Genomic DNA, 27,324 nt, shown 5'->3' with positions numbered 1-27,324 from the left:
TTGAGGATTTTCATCGATGCAACTTTTCATGCAACCTAATCTATATAATGTAAAAATAGGTTAGAGATATTTGCGAAAATGTCAGAGTGTTGATTAAACTAACAACTAACAGGACTAAAAAGTTGGAAAATTGTGCTAGGAGGAAAATACCACGATTTCCAAATTAAGCTATCCTGTGGTTTCTAAAAAAATAGGAAAAATAACGGAAGAGACGGGAGAGAAAACCTAAATATTAAGAGATATAAATAGGAAATATGCTGAAAAAGGCACGTTTAATAGTGAAGATGACCCTTAATAAAGTCAATTTTCTAGGGATTTCTTGAAGAATTCTGATAGCCTTCGGAAGTGTTTCTTAATCCATTCAATTTTGTGCTCGGATTCTTCAATCACTTCGTCAAAGTCGCCAAATTCATTGGCATGGTTGCCGTTCTTCTTCAAGAGTTTCACCTGTAAAAAGAGTGTATTAATTGTTTAACTTATATTTCAACACAAATAGTCATGCAAGAACGGTGTTCCGCTTGATTTGGGAGATGGATCGAACAAAGTGTCCGTAAATGGGTGGTGCACATATGACAAGACACAGAAAAGGAACTAAAAGAAGATAGAAGTGTGAAATCTTCACCAAATAAGAAGAAAATCCTTCAAGTTTCCGTAGTAAGATGCGACAGCGTGTGGGCACACACGTTCTGACGCTACATTACGAACTGCACAGCAACGGATCATCCCTCGCCCACACTGGTCGAGATGTGGACGGTGCAGAGGAAAGTCCAGTGCCTTCTGTGGTTTGCCAAGTTCCGTGAGTAAAGCGCAGCGTCAATATCGTCGCGTGTACAACGAAGCGCCACAATACGTGAGAGACACCTATCGGTGTGTGCGTTGTGGCGCAGTCGGTAAGAGGTTCTGTTGCGGCCGAGACATAGATGGGAGGTTCGAATCCGCCCTAGTGCTCAAAAAGCCTTTCATCTCTCCGGGGTCGATAAATTGATACCAGACTTGTCTGTGGAGGACAGAGACACTGACTTCACGCATCAGCTAGCCTCTGTGTGGCCTCTGTGTAGGCTAGACACACGTTCGTAAACCTCAAACGATTCTGAATTGAAGTGAACGCGGTAGCGGATCCCAACTGGATTGATTAACGGTAGATACTTTATCCCCTATCGTTTTATCATTCGGTGGGACAAGCAGTTAAAGGATATTGGCAGCTTGTTCGAAAAATCTCGTTCTAACTGGCCATCGGTAAGTGTCGAGCCTTCAGAGGCCGCGCAGGAGAGCTACCTAAAGAGCCCTAAAAAATCTGTACGTGCGTGTACTGAACAGTTACACGTTCCCCCCAGCGGTGGATAGGCAGAGGTTCTGTCAAGCCATGAACACCACGATTCCCGGATTTGACGCTCTTAGACTTTTACTTTTGGGGGTGTGGGGGACGGGGAGGGGGGGCACATGTGAAGCAACATGTGTGGAGTGAACGCATCTATGACGTCAATCATTTAAAACAGAGAATCGCAGACGTTATTCACTCTGTTACACCAGGCATCCTTAACAGTGTCTGAGAAGAATCTAAGTGTCGTTTAGATGTGTGTGAGGGAACGAATGGAGGCCACATCGAACTGCGCTGAATAGTTTGGAAACATTAAGTATTCCCCTTTTATTTGGTGAGGACTTCAGATTTCTCTCCTGTTTCGTTGCTTTTCTGTGACCGGTCAAATGTGAACCACCACTTTACGGACACCCTATGTTTCAGATGATCAACTCGCAAAAAAGTGAAGATTAACTGAATACTGTCGAAAATTTGAATAATAAATTGTAGTAATTCGCATCCAACTACTGGAACGGTTTCTTCTGCCATGAAAATAACCACAAAAAATCAATAAAGTCTCAAAATATTTCCATTAAATCTGAATAGCGTAAGCAAACGTCTGTTATTTGATTTTCACTTTGTTGACACTGAATTTTTATCACTAATTTAATTGGATGATCTACTAAAGATAGAAAAGTCCAAAGGCGTATACAATAATTTGCAAAAATCCCACCTGCTCTATTTGATGTTGTGAGCGGATACCAACAGAAGCTGCCAGGATAGTCTTACCGACAGCTCTATGCTCTGGCATTAATCTGAATTAAATGAATGCTTAAATTAAATTTGATGAAATTTCATTTAATCGGAATAATTTCCGATTGGCAGCTCTTCTTAAAATTTAAATTTACGCGTACCCTTCATAAATCTCATCCCATCGTTCTAACAAAAAGTTGAAGATAATTTCTTGACCGACAGGGTTTTGAGAGACACTGGAGAAGATGTCGTTCACGTCTTGGAGACGTACAAATGATGAATTTCGGTTCAGGGCTAGTAGCATAAGTCTGAAAAAACTCTTTATTATTTGCCACCTCTTCTCTTACACCTCTCTTTAAGTTTGTAGGAGAAACTCCCTCCCGCCCTCCTTCCCACCCCCCCCCCCCCCTCCAAAAAAAAAAAAGAAAAAAAAAACATACTCTTTCAAAGCTGTAATATCTGTATGGCATCCTAGAGCACGACGAAGGATATCTTTTTCCAGCTGCACACTTTCTGCCAGATATAATTCCATTACCTAAGAATGGTATATCTAAAGAGAAGTAGATAAGAGATTTGCTAACTTGTTCTCATCCTGATTCGCCCAGAACAATTTTTTTTTCTGGGCGGTTAAGTCACGCAGTGGTCATTTTTGTTACAAATTTATTTATTAGATAACTAATTGAAGGTGAAACGATTGAGAAATTCCTTACTTCATCTGTTCGAGATAGTCAGAAACACAGGGGAACTTTATTTTATTTATTATTTCTTTATTTATTCTGGAAACTATTTACTTTTTTGAAATACTTTAAACCCTCTCAGCATTTCTATCGGGTTAGCTCATAAATCCTGACGTTCTTTAAATGAAAATTTTGCATGAACAATAAAATGTTCTGGCAATGTTCTTTAACCCATTCGATGAAGAATTACGAGCTCTTCAAACTAGTGTGTTTAGAATTTAACGCTGAAATAAAGAGTTTCTATCCGGATTCTATTCAGGTCACTAAAATGGAGTGTTAGGTCGACAAAAAAAAATAAAAAAGAGACATTTTCTGCTAATTTATTTTAATCGAGGTGCAAAATCCGGAGAAGTTGCTCGAGAGATTCCTGGAGTGTGTGGCGAGGAAGCGATTCCTCTAAGGACGGCTCAAAATTGTTCAAACCAGTTCAAAGACGGCAATTTCGTCTCCAGAGACATGCACCGCACCGAACGCCTTGTTCCTGAAGAGCTACTAAGTCGGTCTATTCAAGAAGATCCACGCCAAACGACGGGGGATTCGGCAGAAATAACGAAATGCCTCTACAGTATCTATTTCCACAGTATCTCCATGCATCAGTTTCACTCGATGGAAAAGTATCAGAAGTTGAGCGCATGGATACCGTATGTTTTGAACGACAACAACGGGCCGTGAGTAACGTCTTCTCAACGTTCAACAGATGGTAAACATTGGGAAGAAGTTGTAAACAACAATAGGAAATACGGTATTGATTGATTTGTCGTTCATTGTTGTTCATTGTTGTTCATTTCTTGTTTATTTTTTTGTTGAAACCTATAGTCAAAAAAAACACCAGAACTTATGGACCAACCCAATGAAATATAAACTCGAGCAAGTTACTGTAGAGAGATCGTGAACCGTAAAAATAAGAAACAGATGAAAGACTATTAGTACTTTTTAAATAAGAATTAAATAAATAAATATTTAATTTTCATATGTAATTTTAAATAATAAATAAGAAAAATAAATTGTCAATAAAAAAAAACCAAACCTTCTGATAGGCGGCATCACCACCTTCTTTGACTCCGAAACAATAAGTTTTAGCTCGTAGAGGTGCGGCAACACTAAAAATTTTTTTTAAGGATAATTTTTAGATTTCTGATTGAACTACAATCAACCTCGAAAATTACTCACTTGGAGCATTCACTTGGCTTAGCGTTTTTCTGTTGACACTTTTCAACAACTTCTTTATCGAAGAGATTTTTGTAATTTCTAAGGCATTCCTTCGATCCAAGCGAACAATAGGCATCGATTACTGCTTGTTCAAGGTTCCTGACGAATAAAACACTTTTCTTGTGAGAAAAACAATTTCAAAATTATATCTACAGGATTATTGACGGAGAGAGAGAGAAAACTACGAAAATAACTTGGAGAAACTGCTAACTTTGCGACATGAATGATAATATTTTCCTTTGCATTTTTTAAGATTTTTCACTTTTTTATATTTTTCTAGTTTATTCTTGGATAGTGAAAATCTAACAAAACATGTCTTACTTAGTCACTACATACTTATATAACTATAACAGATGATCAAATTTCTTACGCTACAGACCCCCACAATCTTATTTTTCAACCGAATTTCTCTAAATAAACATAAATAAAATAAACAAAACATTTTGAAAACAATATTTAATAACTAATAAACGATTGCAATTCACATAAAACTTACATTTCAAAGTATAGGTTATCCGTTTTATAGTTTGCTGCGATATGTTCAAGACTACTAACTTTGTAGATAGGTTCTAGTAATTTTAGCATAAAGCGCTGCAAATAAATAATTACAAAAAAAATACGAAAAAGAAAACGGATTAAAAACGAGAAAAAAGATAAACTCACAGTAGCATATTTTGATTCAGGTTCATTCCCGAAAAATTCGAGAACGCCATTGAAGCCGTTCAGAGTCTCTTGCCATGGCAAATATTCCTAGAACGATGTTTTTTGGAATAAAAATTATTCGACATCGACCCTAAAAGAGTCTATTTTTCTATTGAGAGGGAAAGAACCTCTTCAGCCACTATATATCCGAGCAGATCGAAAACGGTCTCGTATGGGACCTTATCGATGAGTGCTGCCGCAAACGCGTCACTGATGATGCCATTTCTTGTTTGGGAACTGTACACCTTGAAATAATCAAATATTTTATTAATTTTACGTTCAACAGAGTCAAGTATGGATGGATCTGAGAGATTATCGTGGCTGTATGCCGTAGGATAGCGGATTTTTATGGGATAAAATAAAATAAAAAATAATATAAAAATAATAAATAAATAATAAAACAAAAAAATAAAATAGTGCTTAAAATCTCTCCTAAGTACATGAACGGTTAGGAATTTGTGCAAACTGTACAGTTTTTGGAAGTTCAAACAAAAACAACTTGTCTTCTGAGGTATTCGTGGACTTCTTCATGTCACTGAAAGACTATTGAATAGAAACAGTGAAGAAGTGATCCAGATCTTTAGCCAAAGTTTATGGATGTCGATTGTTTTGCTGTCACTCGTCACCTCATTACTGAGCGTCACCAACAAAACCACAAAACTTGCTTACCACATACTTCATGTTGCTGCAGCAGCTAAAATATGGGATGCTTCCACATTTTTTTGAAGAGAAACGCCAAAAAGGAATAATTTTCTCAATTTTAGAATATGCTAAAATTTCGAAAAGTTCAAAATATCCTAAATGGGCGAGTTGAGAAAATTTTAACAGATCTAGAAAATCAAACTAAAAAATCCCCCCCCTCCCCTCCCGCCATTCCCGCCCCCCTTTATGCTGCGCCCTTCCCAAACCCTCCACTTTGCCTGCATCCCCCGCGGGGGGTGGTTTTTTTTTTTTGCCTTTCTTACCCATGCCCTTCGACACCCCTCCCCAGCAGGTCAGTAGTCGTCTCCCCCCTCGCGGCCTCCTGGGTCGGGAGCGCACGCGCACGGCAGGGGGGCCCCGCCGCGCCAGCGCCCGCCCAAGGCAGCGGCAGCCCCAAAATTTTAACAGATCTAGAAAATCAAAAACGCTCTAAGAAATATGTCTTCTTCGTCGGGGATTCGATTCTGTCCATGAAAGACTCGATAAAATTCAAGGAAGCGTGCCACGAATCCGATGTGGTGGAGGAATCCGCGGGAAAAGCTGGAGATGGGATTACAGATTATAGGATCAGGGATGGTTCCTCTCATCTCTACGGAACCGTCGTAAAAAACAGAATGGTGGTATGCCGTCTTTAATCGTCTTGAGTATATTTCCGAAATTGAAATTTTTATTTTGAATTATTATTTGAAAATTATATTTTTCTCGCATTAGTAGGCGTTTTTATTGTTAATTTAGACACTTTCTTTCGTAAAATTCGGTTTGTAAATAGAGGTCTTTCTATCTGTTTTCGAGTATAAAAAATGTAGAAATATAGAAAAATAAATAAGAAAAGGTTCTTGGAAACATGATTCCATTTAACCTTCCCAAATCCTTTGGTGACAACGAGATCCTTTTTTAGTCACAGAAAACAAGGATACTAATCCAAGAGTCGCTCTCATGACATACATACACTTTTTGAGGACGAACCTTATGATTCTGTTTGAGTTGTGCCGTAATTTTCTTCCATCCTTTATCATCATAGTTTTGACGATAAAAACCGGTTCTGCCTGTGTTAATGACGACCGGATTTTCTGGATTGTTCAATTTGAGATAGAGTGGCTCGTCTGGAACAGATTTTCACTATGAGAAAAATTTTAAAATATAAATTTCTAAGCAATTTTCATTTCGCTTGATATATCAGATTGTTGATATGAAGAAATTTTGATTTAAACTGAACAGGGCTGCTTTAAAATGAGACAGGATAAAAATTCTGTTACATCGTTACACAATGATAGTATGTAACTAAAAATAACTTGATTTAGCGACCTCTCAAATATTTCAAGTTGGGAAAAGAAAACTTTCTGGTTTTTCAACTCCAGATGAAATCTATCAGCAAAATTTAATTATTGAATTTATAGGTGTGGGCACCTATGTATGTAGATCCTTCTATAACTCCCTTAAAACCATAGCAACTCGAGAAATCCATGTTGTAACCCATTTTCGCACTACGGCTAAGGATGTCAATCGATATCGACATATCAATTGGTCCTTATATATGAGTTCAGAGGAACTTTGTTCCGTATTCAACTTGCAATTCAAAAGCTCCAACAAAAAGAAACACTTTTCAAATTCTTATAGTCCACGACATTGATAAAAAAGGAAGTAATCGTAAGTAAGTGATAAATAAATAAGTATTAATACCAGTAGTAAATAAATAACTAAGTAAATAAATGTTATTTTTGCTTTGCACATGATTTTCTTGAGCCTACCTCTTCCCAACCAAGCCAGTCGGGTATCTTCTCCGCCTTCTTGATACCATATTGGAACATCCCATTTGAACCTGAACTCATCAAACAGTAAATCCTTAAGACCTAACTTTATCCATGTACCCAAAAATTCACCTACCCATATTTAGGATTCTGATATTTTTCCTGCTCTTTAGCATTAGGATTCTTCTTATAGCGTACTTGTGTAAGTTTTAGATGAGTAGCGTTTGCAGATTCCACGGTAACAATAGGGAATCCCATCTGGAAGAACTGGGTTTGAGTACTGTAAAGGTACTGTAAAGTGTGACGGAGAGATACGTAGAAGAGCACAAAAAACCTGTGTGGTCCATGGATCAGCGAAATCGATCACGGTCATCTTTCCACGGGGCCCATCGAAATTCCCAACAACTTCGTCCATTGCTTTCCAGAGATCAGCAACTTGAGCGTTACTGTAGGCGAACTTTGCGACGTAATGCTGAATAAATCCCCGTAATATTTTATTTAGCGCTTAGCCTCAATGAATACAAATAGAAAAATAAATAAAATATAAATAAATAATAATACAAAATAAAGTAAATAATAATAAAACCAACATATTGTCAATAAATAAAATAAAACACCTTGAATAATAAGAAATAAGAAATAATAAAACAAATAAAATAAAGTAAAAAGTACTAAAATAAAATAAAATAAAGCAAATAAAAAAACTAAAAATAATAAAACTTCCGCAAATAACTATACAGCAATCTACATATTGACGTCTTCTATTTTTCTCGGTTTTTTTTCCTAATTTTTAATCACGTGCTGCTTTGTTGATTTTTTCTCGAATTTTCTTTTCTCGCTGGTAAAAACTATTTTGCTCTTTCAAAGCTTTCCGTAGAGTTGTTTTGCTTATTGTGTTAGACATAAGTCTTTATTTAAGAGAAAATGGAAATTGATTAACTTCTCCTTCTAAAGGACATCACTGTTATAAAAGCAAGATTTGGATTCTTTGCAGGAATTGATACAAAATTAAGATGGGAAGGACACTTTTTTTTTACAAAGTCGTGTTAGTTGAGCAAAAATTTGTATTTTGCCCATTTTCAGACTTTTATTTCAACATTTCTCTTAAAATAACAGACTTCCAACGTGTGAACCCATTTTTTGCTTTTGTTTGCTGATTTTTTTTTTACTTTTTAGAGGAAAGCATCGCTCTCAACGGATTTCCCTCTACGGGGATGATTTTTCACCAGATTTTTTCGTCTCTTTCGTTTTTTTTTTTTTGAAGAGAACTCTTCCGGTTTCAGTTCTTTTTTTGAGTGGATATAGAAAACTTACAGCAATAGCATTATTATAATTGTCTACGCCAATTAAATGAGAGATCATTCGAAGCACGGAAGCGCCTTTCCCATACGAGATCGAGTCGAACGCTTCGAAAACTTCCGAGGCTTTGTCGATTTTGAACGAAAGTGGATGACTTGCAGCCACCGAATCGAGCGCCATACCAGTTTTAAGTGAATCAATTATGAAGATTTCTTGCTGAAAAAAATACGGATAAGTTTGTGGAAATCCAGCAAAAAAAATCCAAAGTCTTTCCATCACTCACCATCCTCATATTATTATCACTAATAACATCAGCTCCAAAATGTTCAGCATATGTAGCGAAACCTTCGTTCAACCATACATCATCCCACCATTTCATCGTGACCAAATCGCCGAACCACTAATAATATAAAAAATAAAAATAAATAAAATAAATAAAAAAAAATATAAAATAAATAAATAAAAAAAGAAAATACGAAAAAAGACCTCGACGGAATCCTCATGCATAAATTATATGTTTAAGAGCTAAGTTCCGTTACTCATCATTAACGCATTGTTACTTTCTTTTTTAAAGAATAAAAAAATGGGAATGACATGAGCCCGAAATAGAGACTACTGGACAGTGGTGTTCCTAGCTTATTAAAAGAGAATCTACGCCTCAATACTATCCACTTTACGCTGAAAAATTTAGTGTATTTGTTATTTATTTGTTTAAAAATTCATGGTAGAAAATAAGTCACCATGACGTTAAGCTATGTACTGATTACTACAGTAGTTATACTGTACTAAAACCGTTCATGTTCCCTACGTAGAGGAACTTTGAAATTGTAATTTTTTTAAACATTTAGCCACTGAAATTTGATCACCATATATCTTCTACTTTTTCTAGTTTTTCTTAATTTTTCAATTAATGTTTTTCTAATTTTCCACAGTTTCACTGCTCTTAAAAGTCTGAAATCACATAAAAGACAACCATTGTTGTTTCACACAACTTTTTTTCCAAGTTTTTCTTCTCTTCTTCTCTTTACAAGTTTTTCTGCGAAATCTTTTTGTCTGTTTTTTTTTGCTTCTTCAAAAATAAACATTCAATAACTGTCACCTTACCTGATGACCCAATTCATGTGCAACGACAAGCGCAACCCTCTGCTTGTTCTGTGGTCCATACAACCTATTGTCATAGAGAAGAGAATTCTCCCTAGAAATAATAGTAAAAAAAAACAATGTACAAGTTGGTAAATTTCAAATTATTACAATAATTTCGTTGGCTCATTCGATTAGATGTGATTAAAACGAACCTGTATGTGATTAATCCCCAGTTCTCCATAGCACCGGCAGAGAAATCCGGAAGTGCCACCATATCTGAATACCGTAAACAAAGATTTTATTGAGAGGATATGTTCGACAAGTAACTAGGGTGGATAATTTGGGATAAATGGGAAAAGTTCTGCGATACTGTAGAGACTCCAAAACAGAAACGTATAACTTTTTACATTGCATTCCGGATGAAATCACAAGAATTAAACCTTACATGACACGACTTTTAAGAAACCGTTCGAAAAATCAGGCTTTTACAGAAGACGACAACATTATTGTCGCAAAATACAAGTCCTACTTGGCGTATTCTAAAATTAAGCTGAGGAAAAATAATTTTTAACCTTGTTTTTTCAGAGGGAAGCTGAAATTGAAGTGTTTCTCGTAGAATTCCAGGCATTTGATCCCAGCTTGAAGCGCGTAGGCGGTCATCTTTTTTGCTTCCGGTCTTGACCATATTCGGAACTGAAAGAGAAGTTATTACTAGTATACTGAATGCTAAGAAAAGTTTTCCAACCCAAAAACTAGCAACCATTAAGAAAAAATTAAAAAGACAAAAAGATAAAGACAAAGCCGTATTACTGTAGATCAAATTTGATTGAATAATTTCGGATTTGAAAAGAGAAGAAATTGGCTAGGACTTTTATGAAACAATCATTGTAAATAAATTAAATAAAACATTAAAAACAAAAATTGAATTATTGTAAATTTATTGTTGTATGGTTACTGTTTATTGTAAATTTGTGGATTACCCATCCACAAATTTGCGAGCAAGCATTTTTTGTTCACATCTATGGCAGTGGAAAGCGAAGAAAAATCAGAGCATGGGAAGAGAAAATCATGTCGACTTTTTTTTTAACTAAAAAACAGTTTTTGAACAGACTGATGCATTTTGAAATGAATAAATAAAAGAAAAAACAATTGGATGATTGAGATACAAAACCGGCTACATACAAATTTCTATCCGTTATAAGAATATTTTTCAATTTTTTCCTGCATTTTTTCAGATGAACATAGATTAACGACATTCATATGTATGTAGAGAACACAAATCAACAGTACAGATCAGATTTTTGGTTTTTCACTTGCAAAAAAAAATAAACCGAATAAATCTTGATAAATAAACAACCAAATACAAGTAAACGTAAGGTAAATGAGTAAGTAAATCTTACCTGTACACCAGACGCGGTCTTGCCTTGTATATTTTCGAATTCGGAGACCATAAGCGCCAGAAGATACGATGACATTTTAGGAGTTTCTTTAAATTTCGTTGTCATCCAGTCACCTTTCTCAGATCTGAACGTTCTTTGTTTTATCACAAATGAAGCAAAAGCACCTTAAATAGGGTAAATATATATATATATATATATATATATATATAATGAGGTAGTGACTTCATCTACCGTAATGATCTCCACATTTCTCACTTTCGATTTTTTTGTAGAAAAAATCTATATAATAGTATAATATCAAATCATTATTTTTTCTCGGCAGAAGATTTTTTCTTACAGCTTTTCCTCTTAAATTGTATACTTCTTTTATGCCTCTGAGAGGTTTTTATTTAAAAAAAAAAGGATTATCTCAAACCCGGAGTTTATTTTGCTATTTAGCGTTCATCATTCCTCTAAATTTTGACCAATCTTGTTGTCGACAGAATTTTCTGGTAAATTGTTTTTCATGAGCTGCCTAGATACTGCACAGAACTTCCGAATTACTGCAATGTTTTGTTTTTTTTTTGCTCTCTTCTAGAATATTTGTTCAAAATACACCTGAATATTTGAAAAAACCCAGTTCTTCTATTTTGAAAAAATATACTGCAAGGGTTTTTTTTATTATTCGAGAACTGGAGGCGCAATTTTGCGATCCAGGATTAATGTTCATGGTGAGCTAAAGGAGGAGAACGCAAAGTTTAGTGATAACAAATAGGATTGCGGATTTAGACCAGTAATATACTACAGTACAAATAGTAAATAATTAAATAATAAATAAATAAAATACGGATACGGTAACGCGAAACTGTTGTGACTGCACAATTTTTCGAAATCCCAGCTACAGCACCTACATTTGCATTTCAATCCCGTTTGAAATCGCGGTTGTCCCCTTCGGATGAATGACGGTGACCCTCCAAGGTGCTTTGAGATGAGGTTCATCAAAACAGGGCACCATACGACGAGCATCCGTGGGTTCCATTTGAGTGACAGCAGCGGTTCTGCACAGAAAATTTACTAAGCCTCATTTTCACTACCCCGTAGAAAAAAGCTACAAAAGAAACTATAATACTTCTGCGTTCCGTCATTTTCCGTATACGTGGTTCGATAGAGTCCTCCTAATTTTGTGTTGATCTCTCCAACGTAAACCAGCTGGAATAGACGCAGATTGCGTAAAATTTTAAGAAAAAATAAATTTTTCAGCAAGATTAAAAACTAAGAATTAAAAAAGCGGAAAATTTAGCTTAAAACAAGGAAATATGGGCTTAAACCATTGCAGTAACCTTTAATTTTGCCTCCGAATCTTTTGGAATGGTTTTAGTCAGGACGATGTCAACTTTTTCCAATTTCTCGTGCGGCACCACTTTTTCGATAGCAACGTTTTTACCATCCTAAAAAAATTACCACATTCTTTGTATTCTTTTTATTAATTTAGGCACCTGGATAGAATTATCAAGGGAAATTTGAAGAAAAAAAACAAGGGAACCTGGATTTTTAGCCTATTACACAGCAGAATTCAGGATTTAATCATCACATTTTTACATTTTCGGTACGTTTTAGTAGTCCATGAATTCAAGGACCAATTCATCCATTAAGTACGCATAAAAATTGAAATCCTACTAATTTTTTTATCAAAAAAAATGACGTTGAAATGTGAAAAATGTGGTTACGGGTCACCTGAACCTGCTGAATAGGAAACGAAATCCCGGGAAAAAAAGAACCGTTGACCAACTCACCACAGTGAATTGACTGTTCTCCTTTGAAATATTAATGTATCTCATGTTGAGGACAATTTTGCTGACTGGTTCCACAATTTTCAAGTCCATTTCCACTTCGCCATCGAAAGTGAAATCTTTCTCGTGAGGAAATTCGACATACGAAGGCAGATAAACTTTTACGCTGAGATCGTAGCTCACTGGAAACAAAGAAAAAAAATAGAAAAATAATGAAAAATAATGAAATGATTATTTTAGTTGACTATTTAACTATTTTTTACAGTTATTAATTATTTATTTTATATATTTTAGCTCTTGTGCTTAGCTCTATGCGTAGTAAGCACTACAAAACAACACTGAAAAACTGAATCACAACTTTCAATTGTAAAAAAACCTGTTGTTTCCATTTTTCTCAACTTTTCCTTTTACTGTTAAAACTGTTAAAACCTTTCGTTTGTGTGTCACCTTATAAATATTCTTTTATGGACGGACAAGACTCACTTATTTACATATTTTCACATTTAAAATTCGGGACTACGTATGAGTGAATTTTTTTTCAAATTTCTGACCTTATCTAAGGTTATTTCGGACCTTATCATATCTGAGGTGAGCTCAATGAGAAATAACGCCACTGTTTTCGATTTCTCAGCTTTTTTTCCCGGAGATCTAAGATGATTACGTCATCGCTCTCACATTTCGTTGCGTTCACTTCTTCGCTTCTGTCGATGATAGACGGATTTCTTATGCAGCTGCACACAAATTCTTTGACACCTTATCTTAATATCAGATCGTCTCATAGAAAATTTATGTCAGTTAAACTGGCAATTACGTTAGCAACGATTACGATACGTCATCACGGATAAAAAGAGCAACAACGTGCAGTAAGGACATTGTTTCGGTGAAATTATGTGAAAACCTCTCGTTGCTTCTTTTCATCGCAAACAAATCCAGACGGTGTAAGATTTGATTTACAATGAAAGGAGCTATTTTCGCTAGGAAAATTGACTGAATAAACCGAGTTTTTTTCGAGAGGTTCAAAATCGAGTTCGAGTTGAGGATGTAGAGAGTTTCTTAGTAAATTTACACAATCACAAAAGCCTTTGGAACTCCACTATTTCAATCCTTAAGGTCCGACTCTATCAAGCCTTTAGGATTGCGATATGACTTACAATATATTTCCGTATCTTTCGGCTATTTTCGTTAGGAAAATTTACAAATGACCGGATAGGAACGGTAAAAGGGGTTTTTAGGTGTGTAGGAAGGTTTCAACAAACGGTAGATCAACGAAAATATCCTGTAAAGAGAGTTTCCTATATCCAGGGATCCACAAATGTCAAGTAGGACAATCTTTTAGAAGGTACGTCATCATTGAGTGGAAATTCCGAGCTGAACCCTCCAGTGGTCCACAAGGATGAACCTCAAAATATGTATTTAACGAAATTTTGCTGTCACAGATTTGAAACTCTTATTATATGTCAGTGAAAAATCCAGTTCCTCATAAAAAAGAGTACTGTACGTCTGCAATTCTGTTCCGTAACCTTTAGGTTCGAGTCCTAGACCCTAGCGGATCAAGACTTCAGACCACAAAACCTACATCGACAGGACATAAAGGTTTGAAAAAAGCTATAAATGTGACTTTGATGAGATCGCATAAGTTCTTTTGAGGCAATTCTATTCAGCGGTTTTTTTGCAAAATGCTACGCTAAATCTCCTGAAAATTCGCTTTCCTAAAAATTGGAAGTGGTAGATAAGAATTACACCTTTTGTTTCTCTGATTCACAATATCCTTATCATATGATCACCAATTAGGGAGGAGAGGGGTTAGTAATTTCCTTACGACGTCCTCTATTGCAACACACCACCCTTGCGCCCCGCCCCCGCCTGCGATTTGTCGATAATCCATTCGGACACCCCGACAAGGAATTCATTTCATTCGACCAATGGCAGGCGAGGGTGGGGGGTAAGAGTGCCAAGTTTCAATAGAAGACGTCGTAAGGAACCGCATTCCGAACCCGTCTGTTTACAGTGATGCAGGGACAGATGAGCGGAACCACTCCTGTATTCATATTTTACAACCCGATGTACGTATACTCCAACGAAAATCCATACCACGCCTCTCTACTTTTTTGACCGGGATTGATCTATAGCTTTATATAATTTGACCTACTATTCCGTAAAGCACGTACATAGTCGTTATCTCACGTGAAATCACGGAGAAGAACACGGGTCAACTTGAAAATTACAGCTTCTGAAATCCCAAATCAACCATAACTTTCGATCTGAATGGGTCCAATCTAATTGTGGTTGCGATCGAGGTAAACAAAGTCATTTCGAGGATTATTCCTAAGAAAAAAACAAGACTTACCGTAATCAGTCGCTTTCTGTGATAGCAGAATAGCCACACCCAGTGGAAGATTACACTTACTACCATGGTGATCTATTCAAAATAATAATGTTATGAGGTCAAAATGATGTTCGCGAGGATTCGAGGATGCAGTGGAATCCTAATAGGATGGGAAAAATACGCATGAGCTAAGCTGCACATTTTCAATAAAGTTTTATTATGATTCAGTGTGTTTTGCAGTAGTTACGTTTCAATACTGGATACTGTATCTCTCAATAATGAGTAACGAAGAGAAAAAAAAGAAGATTTTCACTTACATGGCACTACACTCGATGGCAGACGTAGCTCAGCAGCGGATGGTGAGTTAGTTGGTTGATCAGTGGTACCACCATTACTATTAAGTGATAATCAATTAATAATTAAAGATAAAACAAATATAAACAAACGTGAAAACAACGATAATTGTAATAATTAATAATACATTGATGAAAAAAATCCACTTTTTTCTTGTTACTTTTCTCCTATTTTTACATTTTATTCTTCAATTTTCTCTTCTTTCTATGACGTCAACAAGTTATTAAGCGGTTAGTTATGTGTTATTGCACCATAAAATCTCTAACGAAATTTTTTCCACTGAAATCGTTAAGAAAAGAAATAAAAAACAAAAATGAAGTTAATTTTTCTCTTGCTGCAGTCTTCCAGGAAAATGTAAAAAAAGTGTCAAAAAAACCCACAGCGCATCATTCAAGAATTATGTTGTATTAAATTCTCAAAAATCCCACATCAAGAATTATGTTGTATTAAATTCTCAAAAAAAAATCCTGAGGATGGTCCGTCAAAATGAGAAGAAATACGACCTAGTATTTTTTTCCACCACAATTTTCCGCGATCAAGAGAACTTGTAGGAAAAAAATACTGCTCAAAAAAATACTGTTCGAATGATGATTTGGAATTTTAAAACAATTAAAAAAGTGGAAGGATTTCCAAGAAATAGCCAAAAAAATAGAAGAAATAGCATAGTATACTTACTCGCTTTTCTTCGAATCGCAGGCATTTTTTGTGAGGAAAAATGTCAGGAGAAACGTGGCTGCGATGGCCAAAGCAACAGCAATAATAGATATAAGAAGGTTGACGCCGTTACACTCCACTAACGTCCGTTTCCCCCAGTTCGCACCCATCTGAACACTAAAATACGTAGCTGAAAGTGTCGAAGACGTGAAAGAGATGGCGAGTTGAATGAGAAATGAGTGCGATACCATATCCGAGGTAAGAGATGGAAAAAGAAAGAGATATGAGAAAAGCAAAGAGAAGCAACTGGACATTGTAGAATGGCTGTCCGTCAGACTTGTCAGTCACTTGTCCGCTCACGTGAGACATCTCCATTCGAACTGGTTTCATGAGATTAGTTTATGCGTGTCGTGCGCTTTGATACAAATAAACAAACAAACAAATGAATTCGAAATTAATACCGTAACAATAATGTGGTTGGGTAAGAACGGTATGAAACTAGGTGCAGTCGCGTAAGCGGTTCTGCCTAAAACTACGAGCCGGAGCAAGCAAATGGGACCACCGCCAAGTGCAACGATAAAAGGTGCCCGGAAAGGTCCCCCTCTCCCCCTCCCTCAATCCTAACCGCTACGCTCCATCGCGCCGCTTCGAGTGCAGCCACTTCAGCAACTGCACCGTGGTTCATGTCGTCTTGACCCGACTATACGGTGTTAAAACAAGGAATGCATCGGACACAATGCTCACGGCGCGTCCATAGATGCGATAGTCGGAATCGGAACTCCGATCCTTTGGCTTTTGGACAGTTAGCGAAGGTACCTTCATCAGATCTGGACGGTCAGCGAGAGAATCCTCATTACTTGAACTGTACCCTTCGAGCCAAGGCTCCCTTCACCTGAGATGTGTCCGGCTCCTCCCTGTCGCATTTATGGACGCGTGTACGGAGCTGGGGCCATATCTTCACTCATCTGCACAGTCCAATTGCAGCAAACTAAGCTCCCAGCTCGATCGCCACAGCCGTCTCCACAGTTTCACACGGATCGGACGCAATTTCGCCGGGTTTCCGATCGTCTCTATCCGTCCATATCCCGGACGAAGGCGCATCGCATCCAAGTGAAGAATTTTGCCGCAGACAATATTTGGTCGTCCCTTAGAGACGTTAACGTTAAAGCTCCCTTTTTGGTTTCACGCAATTTGTTGCATTCCAGTTTTTTTTATGAAACGACTTAAAGCTTACTAGAGAGATAGAACAATGAGGAAGAATAGCTTTTAAATAACGAAGGTTTTCTCTTCTCTTAACTTTTGGAAATATACAAATAAGTGAAAATATAATATAAATACAAATATATAAAGAATTAATGGGCACTAGAAACCGGATCAAAACTGGATGACTTGAGTCGTAATTATGTAGGCGGTTGCGTTCGAAGTAACTCGGTGGGACCTTCGTCCGACTCCCTACAACTCGAATGGTGCCGTTGAGGGTCCTACCACGAGCGAAACCGGCTATGCAAGTACCGATTGCTACGAGTCAGGTCGTTTTGATTTGAGTGTAGTTGCCTTATCGCATGTGCTGCGAACTATTTACCCATCTATACGACCTTAAAAAACGCCATTGAATTCTGGAGTGAAAACTGTCAAAAAGGAAAAACTGATAGCAGTTAGTGATGAGAATCAGTTAAGGAGAGGAATATTGGAGTTTCTTTTCAGGAAAAAAAAGAAACACCAGACATCCTCTACAACTATATTTGTTATACTAAGATGCTTAATATATCAACTATGAAATGACTCGGATTCTACTGAGAATAGGTCTTCATGGGCAAGGACTTATTCTTTGAGGTTGGAAAAGTTGGAGTACATAGGGTTCCTAAAACGAATCCCTTAGGACCTTCTAATAACTTGGATGAGTCACAGAATATGCCAAAAGATCGAGCATAAAAGAAGAAAAAAAGAGAAAGGAAAGAAAAAGACCCCTTGTCCCTTAAGCAAATATTATTTCATCCCATAGATCTAGTTACAGTTGGGTTAAGGATTTCGTGAATAAGAGAACGATTCCGACAATATTTGAGTTCATGCAAGAACAACTCGACGAAATGTAAACAAACTCATTGTTTTTTTTTTACCTTGCAGAAGGTCCCAACCAGATTTTCAAGGTTTGCAGCTATAGTCGGGTCGAAACGACATGAAGCACAGTGCAGCTGTGTAAGCGGTTGCGTGCGAAGCCGTGCTGTGGAGCGGTTAGGATCGAAAGAGGACCCTTGCTACCACCATTCAGTGCTGCAGTTCGCGATGGTCCCATCTCGATTCCAACCGCTACGCTCCACCGCGCCTCATCGAGCGCAATCGCAGCGACAACTGCACCGTGCTTCATGTCGTTTTGACTCTACTATCTGAGTCACGACATGATTTTCTGTCTTTAGATATGTAACTTGTGTTTATGATTTTTGAGGTTCTTTGGGGATGTTGATGTTAGAGTTTGACAGAAATTGTTACTTCCGAAGGTATCTGGTCTCCACCTTCCAGTGCATTGACTCCCTTCAATCCTACATACAATAAAATCATCACGGACTGTTCCACGAAAACGAAAGGTATCATTAAAGGCATCACCCCACGAATCTGGAGTGGTACGGATTTCAGGTGGACTATTCGTACACGGGATAGTAGATTATGGAAAGGGGTGTGATTCCGTCCATTACTTCCTTCCTAAACCCCGTAAAAAAAACGGCTCGGAAGATGCGGCGCGTGCACAAGGCTGGCGCGCTCCAATCGAACTCGTTGTAGAAAACAGTGCGCCGGAACGCTCGAATCCGTATCTTCCGGGCCGTTTTTCACGGCAATTAGGAAGAAATGAACGGCCTTCTCTCAATAATCTACAATCCCGTAAATACTCAACCAGAAATCCGTACCACTCCAGATTCGTGGAGTGATGCCTTTAAATCTACATGATTACATTCCTGATGACCTGATGTGAGTAGATTTCGTCGACGCTCATTGATCATTAGAAACAGAAGAGCATTCGTAAATAAAAAGAAAAGAAATTGGCGTGTCGATATCAGTTAAGATAGTAAGTGATCACAATTCTGTTTTTTTTTTCTACGAGACGTTCCTGACAAAGAACAAATAACTGATCGGTATATTTTCGTGGGATGATGCAAGGAGTCCAGGAAGACGGTGCAGACTGAACGAATTACGTATAATGAAGATAGGATAACTCTACGTGCTCAACGAGCGAACAGAATGGGAATTTGATAAGACAGACGAAATGACATGGACCTTCTAAGGACGTCCGAATTGCTTTCATAGTCGAATCAAAACGACTTGAGGCCTGGTGCAGTTGCGTAAGCGTCGCGATGGAGCTAGCGGTTGCGATCAAGATGGGACCCTCTCTAGCTCTATTTGGACTGCACCGAGATGAATGGAGGTGGCGAGCACTCCATCTCGATCTCAACCGCTACGCTCCAGCGTACCTCTTCGTGCGCGGCCGCTTACGCAACTGCATCAAGCCTCAGGGTGTTTTGACCCCCACTATATTGTGAACTGTAAAAAAGCGGGCGCAATTCAGGGTGCGATCTATTCCACAGCTTTGCCTGCAGAATGACCTTGACAAATCCTTCAAACGTATGCGTAATTAACTCGCAACGTCGAACCTTGTGATAACACATGGGGAGGCTCCGTATATGAGTGTGATTCCTACCTGTCCGCGGTGGCTCTTATAAATCCAGTCAGGCATTTGAGCATACGCTCTAGCCCCTACGAGCTATAAAACTTCCACAGCTGTGTGGTAGAAGTGACCCAGATATTGCAGAAAGGTTATGTTGTTCCGCACATTGCCAAATAATGTCGATCACTATCAATCATTGGTGCTCGGAACACTCGGTATCGAGTTCTTGCTGTAGCTCAAAAGCTTGCCCAGAGCTGTGTTCAAAGGCGACTCGCCTCGGCGAAAATCCGGGCAACCGCGTCAGGAAATAGTACCAGAACCGAGATTAAGTCAAATTAAGTCAACACATTGAGTTACTCTGACCCGAACGGCAGACGGGTGTTACAGCCTAATCCGGCTATCCGCATGTTTGCCGGGGTGTGTCGTCCTTATTCATTTCCGAGTCCATTCTGTTCGATCTTTAGCTAGGATTCGCATGGAATTTATCCATCGTACGCTATTCCATAACCTGCGGAATTTTACCGACCTGTCAGAACTGCCTGTTAACGACAAGTATCTTCGGATCTTCTTTTACCATCTTTGTCCAAAATTTTACTACTGGGAAGCCTCTTTCTGCTTGAGTCCAGGAGCATTCTGGAGACAACCAGGACGGGAAGATCAATAATACATACTACTAACACATAATACTTAATAACATAATACTTAATGCACCCCATCGGCCAGAATTAGCCTAGCAGTCGTCTAAGCAGCTTTCTCTCCATTCAGTCAAGCTTCTTCAGCGTCGTCCGTGGTGCGCCAGAAGTCTCCGATCCGTACATGATGATAGGGCAAATTACAAATAGGTAGACTCATATCTTGACTTTGTTGGCGATGGGAGTCTACCACAGGCACGTCAATGAGTCAAACGCCAAATTGGTTTTAGCGCATCTCTCTTCTAGCTGTCATAATTTCTAACATACCGCCGAAATAGCAGAATTCGTCTAGGAGTGAAATAGGTTCTCCGTCCACCCTAATTCCTGTTGAGAATTTCGAGGAAACACCAACAAGTCAAAATATCAATTCCCCCCATAGTTCCCTCATTCAATTATTAAAAACAAGCCATACTCAACCACCCTTTATCCGAATTGCTAACAGATCGGATACTTCGCATCATCACATTGAGACGCCACCTACGTGATTTCTTCTTTTCTGTTCCGAACACTAGACGTGACGCAATGGAGCAAAAAAAAGTTGTACAAGAAGGAAAAAAAAACTAACTGTTGTAATTAATCACTATCTCTGCTTATGTTCATATCAATATCGTTTCTTTTTATTTATAACACTACAGAAAATAATCGTCTGGACCTGACAATTAATAGGCTTCAGCGAAATGTTCCACACGTACGCAAATAGAAATCGCAGTATGCAAGTCACAAGGCCGGTATGGCTCGAAATCCACTCTCAGTGGTTCCCTTCGCAGTAATATATCAGATTTGAAACTAGTTAACAACCTAAAACCTCAAATATAATATCTATTAAGATGATTTTCTGTCGATTACCATGATCAGCAAACAGTAAGGAGCAGAATATGTGTACTTTTCCATATTTACTTATTGTTTATTATTATTGTCTTTATTTATAAAGAGTCCATCCGGCAGATGCTAACTTCCACGTGAACAAAAGGATCAACAGAACAAAATTAGGTAACTGAACCGATCCGCTACATGCGTTTTTTAAAGGCATCACCCCACGAATCTGAGGTGGTACGGATTTCAGGTGGAGTATTCGTATACGGGATGGGAGACTATGGAGAGGGGGGTGATTTCGCCCATTTCTTCCTAATTGCCGTAAAAAAACGGCCGGAAAGATGCGGCGCGTGCACAAGGCTGGCGCGCTTCAATCGAACTCCTTGTGGAAAATAGCGCACCGGAAAGCCCGAAGCCGTATCTTCCGGGCCGTTTCTTGCGGCAATTAGGAAGAAATGGACGGAATCATCCTTCTCTTCACAATCTACGACCCCGTATACGAATACTCCACCTAAAATCCGTACCACCTCACATTCGTGGAGTGTTTAAACTGTACGTAGATAGATGAGAACGGAAAAGGATGCGATGAATTGATTATTGCATAAAAGGCATAATAATATTCACATTAATAAGATAAGAATTTACATAAAAGTGTTACGCTCGCAAGCTTCTCACATATAGACATCGTATCCTAATGGAATCCTAATGAATCCTAATGAAAACTGATGGGAATACGGAGTTTGCAACAAAAACTGCTTTCTCCTCTTTTTAAGCTTTCAGTTAGAGATAGTAGTAGATAACATCTCATATCCTCCCTTATAATACAGTGACAAAAACTTTTTTTATGTGAAGAATGCTATGAAGAGAGAAAGAGGAGAAAAAGGAGTTTATGAGTGTGAAAAAGAGGTATTGCACGCGAGGAGACAAATAGCCGAATAAATCACTTTTTTTCTTTGCGCGCAATATGATGGGACCCGTGATCAGTTGTTTTCGACAGAACGATTTCCGACAATTTGTTTCCCTATCATTATTTTATTCTGCTCTTTTGCCAATATCGATTACGCAATATTTTTACCACCCATTTATCAAACAAACAAATTACGCAGTAAACTCTTAAGGGAGATTTTATATGGAAGTACAATTCAAAATTTTAAAGAGCAGGGGCTTCATTAGTACTGTAGAGGATTTTCGTTGTTGCTTAATTCTAGGAAACTTATTATTAAAAGAGAAATTAAAAGAATTCTGGGATTTCTAGAGCAGTCAGGTAAAACCATGAAAATCTAGAATTTCATGGGTTTTTTTTTTCGTAGCACACTTCACTTTTGTAGACAGAAACAAAGCGTTTTTAAAGATTAGGATTTGAAGATTAAGAACGGGTAATTAATTATCATATCAACTAATTATACGGATTAATATACAAATAAATAACAAATAATATAACCGAACAGTGGAATAAATAGAATGTAAATGAAATAAACAAGTAAATAAATAAATTTCTAAATTTCCTGCCAGAAAATTAAGATCGCGTGCACCGGCAGAGGAACTCGAAGAATGTCATCATGATGACCATAGCACTGAAACAATAACTAAACGGTTTTTTTTTATTGCTATTTAAAAAAGTGTCTTATCAATTCAACGACATCAGGTCGGTTTCGTCGCATCGTCGACGCATAAAAACACGGTTTCGTAACGATTCATGAATATTTTTACCACCCATTTATCAAACAAACAACTCATTCACCCAATTTGATCTTGACAGGTGATACGTCTATCGTACCAAAGGAAAAAAATACAATAAATTACAAGAAAACCATATAGAATTTTCTGGATGACGAGACGAGAATCTGTTCGCTAGAGACTTAGAAGTATTAATTCAAATATTAATATTAAAATAAAATTAATTGATTAAAGTAGCTGTGGCGACATCTTTTGTGAACTGATCGACTGAAAACTAATCTGAATTATTTCAAAACTAAACATTTTAAAGACAATTACAGAGATTATATCTTTAGTTAAACGAGCATTTTGTGAGATTCTTGAAAACGTCCAGAATTGTTTTTAAAAAATTTCAGACACCGTTTTAAAGCACTCAAGTTTTGAGAATGGCCGACTCTCAACCTTCGAAAGAGATGAACGTTAACTGTACAACGTATCCTACGGTATGCAATCGCTAATGCAACAATAGATTGAGGAAAGATTTTTTTCTATTATTTATTTCTTAAGGATTTCTAGTAGTGATTTCTTGTATCTATTTAAAGTATTGAAGTGTTTCTTGTTCAACCCACTGATAAAAAAAAACTCCAAAATTATTGTATTAGCCGCTGTAGTTATTTTATTTATTCATTTTTTTTTTTGCGACGGGTCGTGTTCTAAAGTAGAAAATTGAGAAAGAGGAGCATTGAATATAACAGAACAGAAATCACAAAAAAAAACGAAAGGGAAAAGTATAACCGCAACATCAAAGAATAGAAAGAAAATAAAAAATTGTTGTATAGGTGGATACCAAAGAAAAAAAAAGAAAAAATGTAGAAGAGGTGAGATCGACATGAAAAGATCTAGCACGGATCAGAACTAGAACTTTTAGAAAAATAAGTAAATAATATAAAAAATAATTAAGAAACAAAAATTAAATACAGCCATGGATTTGCGTCTGAGCCCAAAGATTATATCCTAAAGGAAATGATGAGCTCTGCTGATCCTCTAACACGACAACGAAAAAACCCGGAACTGTTCGGGTTCGGTAACGTCAAATAAAAATTTCTGATATTTTTTTAACTTACTTCGAGACGGTCACAACTATGAGTAAATGAAAAATTACTAAAAAAAAAAGTTTTAAAATCAAATACAAAATGGGTTCTGTTGTTTGTTAATTTTTCCAAGTACACAGGAGAAGTAATTCTTCACAGGAACATCAAGAAGCTTCCAAAGACACTTGGAAACAGCCTTGTACTGGTAAGAGATTATGGCCATATGGTAGCGGAGACGCCAAAAAAAATTTAAAAATGTTAAATGTAAAAAGAAGTGTAAAAATGTAAAAAACGTGAAGTAAAAAATTTCAAAAGAATTCAAAAATGTAAAAAAAAATAAAAATAAGAAATAAAGTCAGAACTAAGGACGTAGTGGTTTTTAGACACACAACGAATGCAGAGGAGGGGAGTGCCAGGGAATCTGAAAATGAGGAAAGAGCCAATAAGAGGTAACTATGCCGAGGAACGAAGTTTCTCCGATGAACAAGCCATCATCTCCTCTTTGTGATGCTGAGATGCTCAAAGATCAAGAAAACACGAAATTGACCGAATGTCTGAATTTTTTTCCAAGATTCCACACTATCCAGCGGAATAAAAGATTATCATAATAATTTTCTAAATTTTCAATCCAAAAACTTTACGAAATGGAAACTCAAAATAATTAATAACGCCAAATAAGACTAACAGGAATAAATCGTCGTATAAACTACTCAATAATAGTTATTCCCATTAACTCCCGTAAATAATCTAGAGATTTTTAAAAGGAATTCAAAAAGAAGTAAATTTTTGCAGACCTTCTTCAAGTAAAAGAGAAAAATAAAAAGTGCATTAAGATCCTCCTTACAGCCTATTTCTACTCGACTCAAAATGAACGTCCTTCAGAAAAAAAAGGAGGTCATCTGGAGAGGAATAACTGAATATGTTGACGAGTGGATTTGTTGCTGTGCGGAGCTTCCTGGTTTCAGCGCCGCGCCTCAAATGTTCCCTCCCTTTATTCACAACACCGAAAATACGCAAGCAAAACAATTCAATGAGAAAACCCTGGAATTGAGTTGAACGCTCTTTGTGGATATTGACTGCTCCTCAAAGCGCTCGTCAAAAAAAGGGACGTAGCCAACGATTTATTGGGGTGGACCGAAAGGAATAGAAAACTAAATCTCAAAAATATCCTAAAAATTTCGGAGTAAGAATCATTCCTCTTCCTTCTCTACCTGTATAAAAACCGATCTGTGATTAGAAATTTTACCGTATTTTAGGTAGGTTTTCTCAAAATCCTTCTGACATTTATACAGCACTATTATTTATTAGGATGACCGCAACGCGCTCTCGGTTGCAATTGTAGAGGTGTCGCGGCTGATTAGGTAAACATAAAGACTGCACAAATATGGTGGGGCCATCAAGAAGAGATCAGCAAGATTTGCTGACCTTCAGTGTTTTTATCCTCGCAGACAGGTCTGGAAACAATTAATTGAACCTCCTAAGGGATGAAAGGCCTGGTTGGCACTACCACGGTTTCGAACCATCGATCGATCGCGCGGCCAAAGCGGAACCTCTTAACGACTGCACTACACCATCCCCTTGAATTAAGGCGAAAGATAGAAATTATGGCTGGAACTTGGTCTGAGTTCGCAATCACGAAAATGATGGACTCCTAGGAAAAATCATCGAAAAACCAGTCAGAAACAAATAGAAAAAGAAGAATAGCGAATAAGAAGAAGAACAAAAAGAATAATAAAATAAATAAAAAGAAGGATAGAAAGAAGAGTGGCACGAAAGATAGAAAAATCCAAAAAAAAAATAGAAAAATCGAAAGGGGAAGGATGTTATGATAGCGGCAGCAAAATTGAGTTGATCCCGATATCCTGGGGAATGAAGGCAGGCAACGCTCTCTCTCTCTCTCTCTCTCTCTCTCTCTCTCTCAGCGGAAAATGCTACATTCATCTAATATCAGAGGTTCTCCTTAAGAGATGAGGGTGTTTCCGCATTCGCTGAAATTCATACGTCACTTCAAAATTTAGTTCACTTATCAGGCTTCAGACGGCTTTGAGGATATGAGCTACAAATCAAAATGTAAGCATTTTGAATTTTGAAAACAAGAAAACGGTGGAAGACTTCGTTCTTTCCAAACTTTTTTTCGTTACATGGAAAGTTAAGAATGTTCGTGGGACCATGTGGCTATAAAATAACCATCTAGGAAACGAAAGACCCAATTAGGGCTATCCAAGACAGTGTTTTTGCATTTTATTGCAAAGGAAGGGAAGAGTACTGCAATTTGAGGACTGTGCAATGAAACAAAATGCTCACTTCAAAGGCATCAGTCCACGAATCTGGCGTGGTATGGATTTTTGTTGTGGTAGACCTATATCAGGTCCTAGATTATGAATACAGAGGTGGTTCCGTTCATCTCTCCTTGCATCACTGTAAACAGACGGCTTCGGTATGCGGTTCTTCACCGCGTCCTCTATTGCAACACGCCATCCTTGCGCCCCGCCCCCGCCTGCGATTCGTCGAAAATCTATTCGGGCTCCCCAATGGGCAATCCGTTTCATTCGACGAATCGCAGGCGGGGGCGGGGCGAAAGGGTGGCGCGTTACAATAGAGGACGTAGTAAGGAACGGTCTTTTTACAGTGATGGAGGGAGAGATGATGGGGACCATCCTTGTATTTATTATCTACGACTCTATATAGGTATACTCCAAAGAAAATCCATACCATGCCAGATTCGTGGGGTGATGTCTTTACGTAAGCGTAAACGGAGTGGGATGCTCAAACGTTTTGGAGTGTTGCTCATTTTATTATCTATTCTATCAAACATTTCACCAATTATTTCGTTTAATGGGTGTCGTGGAACTTTCTTTTTTCCATTAGTGTTATTGTACTATGTTGTGTTTATCTATTACACTTTTCCTTCCAAAAAAGTAAATTTTGGAAAAAAAAAGTTTACACACATTCTTCCGCATACACCCATGTCTGCTTAGTGAATCATAGAAGGGTCTAGAAGCACTTTTTTGTTCCGGTGTGCTCCTCTTTTGTTGCTCGATATGATAAGAAAACAAACAACAACAGCAAAGAACATTTTATTTCTGGCTGAAACTAGAATTTTCCACGAAGTGACGTTTGACCTTATCGGTACAGTAACAATTGCTTCACTACGTTGCCACGTCACTGTCGTTGTAGAGGCGGAATGGGACACGGGTGGAATCAAATTAATAATTACTGTAGCTCAGGAAGTTTACACATATGATTACTGTAGCTCTGAAACTGTAAACATGTGTGATACTTGAGGTCAGACATTCATTTACCACCACCAGGATCACACCACACCTTTGGCGAGAATAAAAAGTTAAGCCAATTATGTTCTCGGTATTTTTGTGAACCTCTCGC

The 27,324-nt window shown here is 37.6% G+C and overlaps 1 protein-coding gene across 2 annotated transcripts; it reads right to left on the bottom strand.

The window, feature by feature from the left end:
- Nucleotides 1–300: 300 nt before the first annotated feature.
- RB195_016165 (uncharacterized protein) lies at nt 301–26,489 on the bottom strand (the record flags this gene model as incomplete). 2 transcript variants are annotated; one of them, XM_064207199.1, is made up of 28 exons in its annotated part: nt 301–447; nt 2,031–2,112; nt 2,212–2,358; nt 2,491–2,585; nt 3,815–3,887; nt 3,958–4,095; nt 4,493–4,587; nt 4,660–4,746; nt 4,827–4,943; nt 6,367–6,503; nt 7,149–7,219; nt 7,285–7,406; nt 7,483–7,620; nt 8,463–8,663; nt 8,731–8,847; nt 9,552–9,642; nt 9,743–9,806; nt 10,103–10,223; nt 10,931–11,054; nt 11,821–11,967; nt 12,039–12,118; nt 12,250–12,357; nt 12,703–12,881; nt 15,343–15,419; nt 16,055–16,203; nt 25,366–25,394; nt 25,461–25,517; nt 26,300–26,489. In XM_064207199.1, 28 exons carry the CDS (start codon nt 26,487–26,489, stop codon nt 301–303), a joined length of 3,183 nt encoding a protein of 1,060 aa, XP_064063079.1. The 2 variants fall into 2 exon arrangements, with proteins under 2 accessions (XP_064063079.1, XP_064063080.1); XM_064207198.1 differs by lacking the exons at nt 25,366–25,394; nt 25,461–25,517; nt 26,300–26,489.
- Nucleotides 26,490–27,324: the final 835 nt, after the last annotated feature.

Source organism: Necator americanus, chromosome V (assembly GCF_031761385.1).
Source record: "Necator americanus strain Aroian chromosome V, whole genome shotgun sequence".
In the NCBI taxonomy this organism is placed as follows: domain Eukaryota; kingdom Metazoa; phylum Nematoda; class Chromadorea; order Rhabditida; family Ancylostomatidae; genus Necator; species Necator americanus.
The sequence above is the reverse complement of the archived record's forward strand: the minus strand, read 5'-3'. Positions and strand labels throughout refer to the sequence as shown.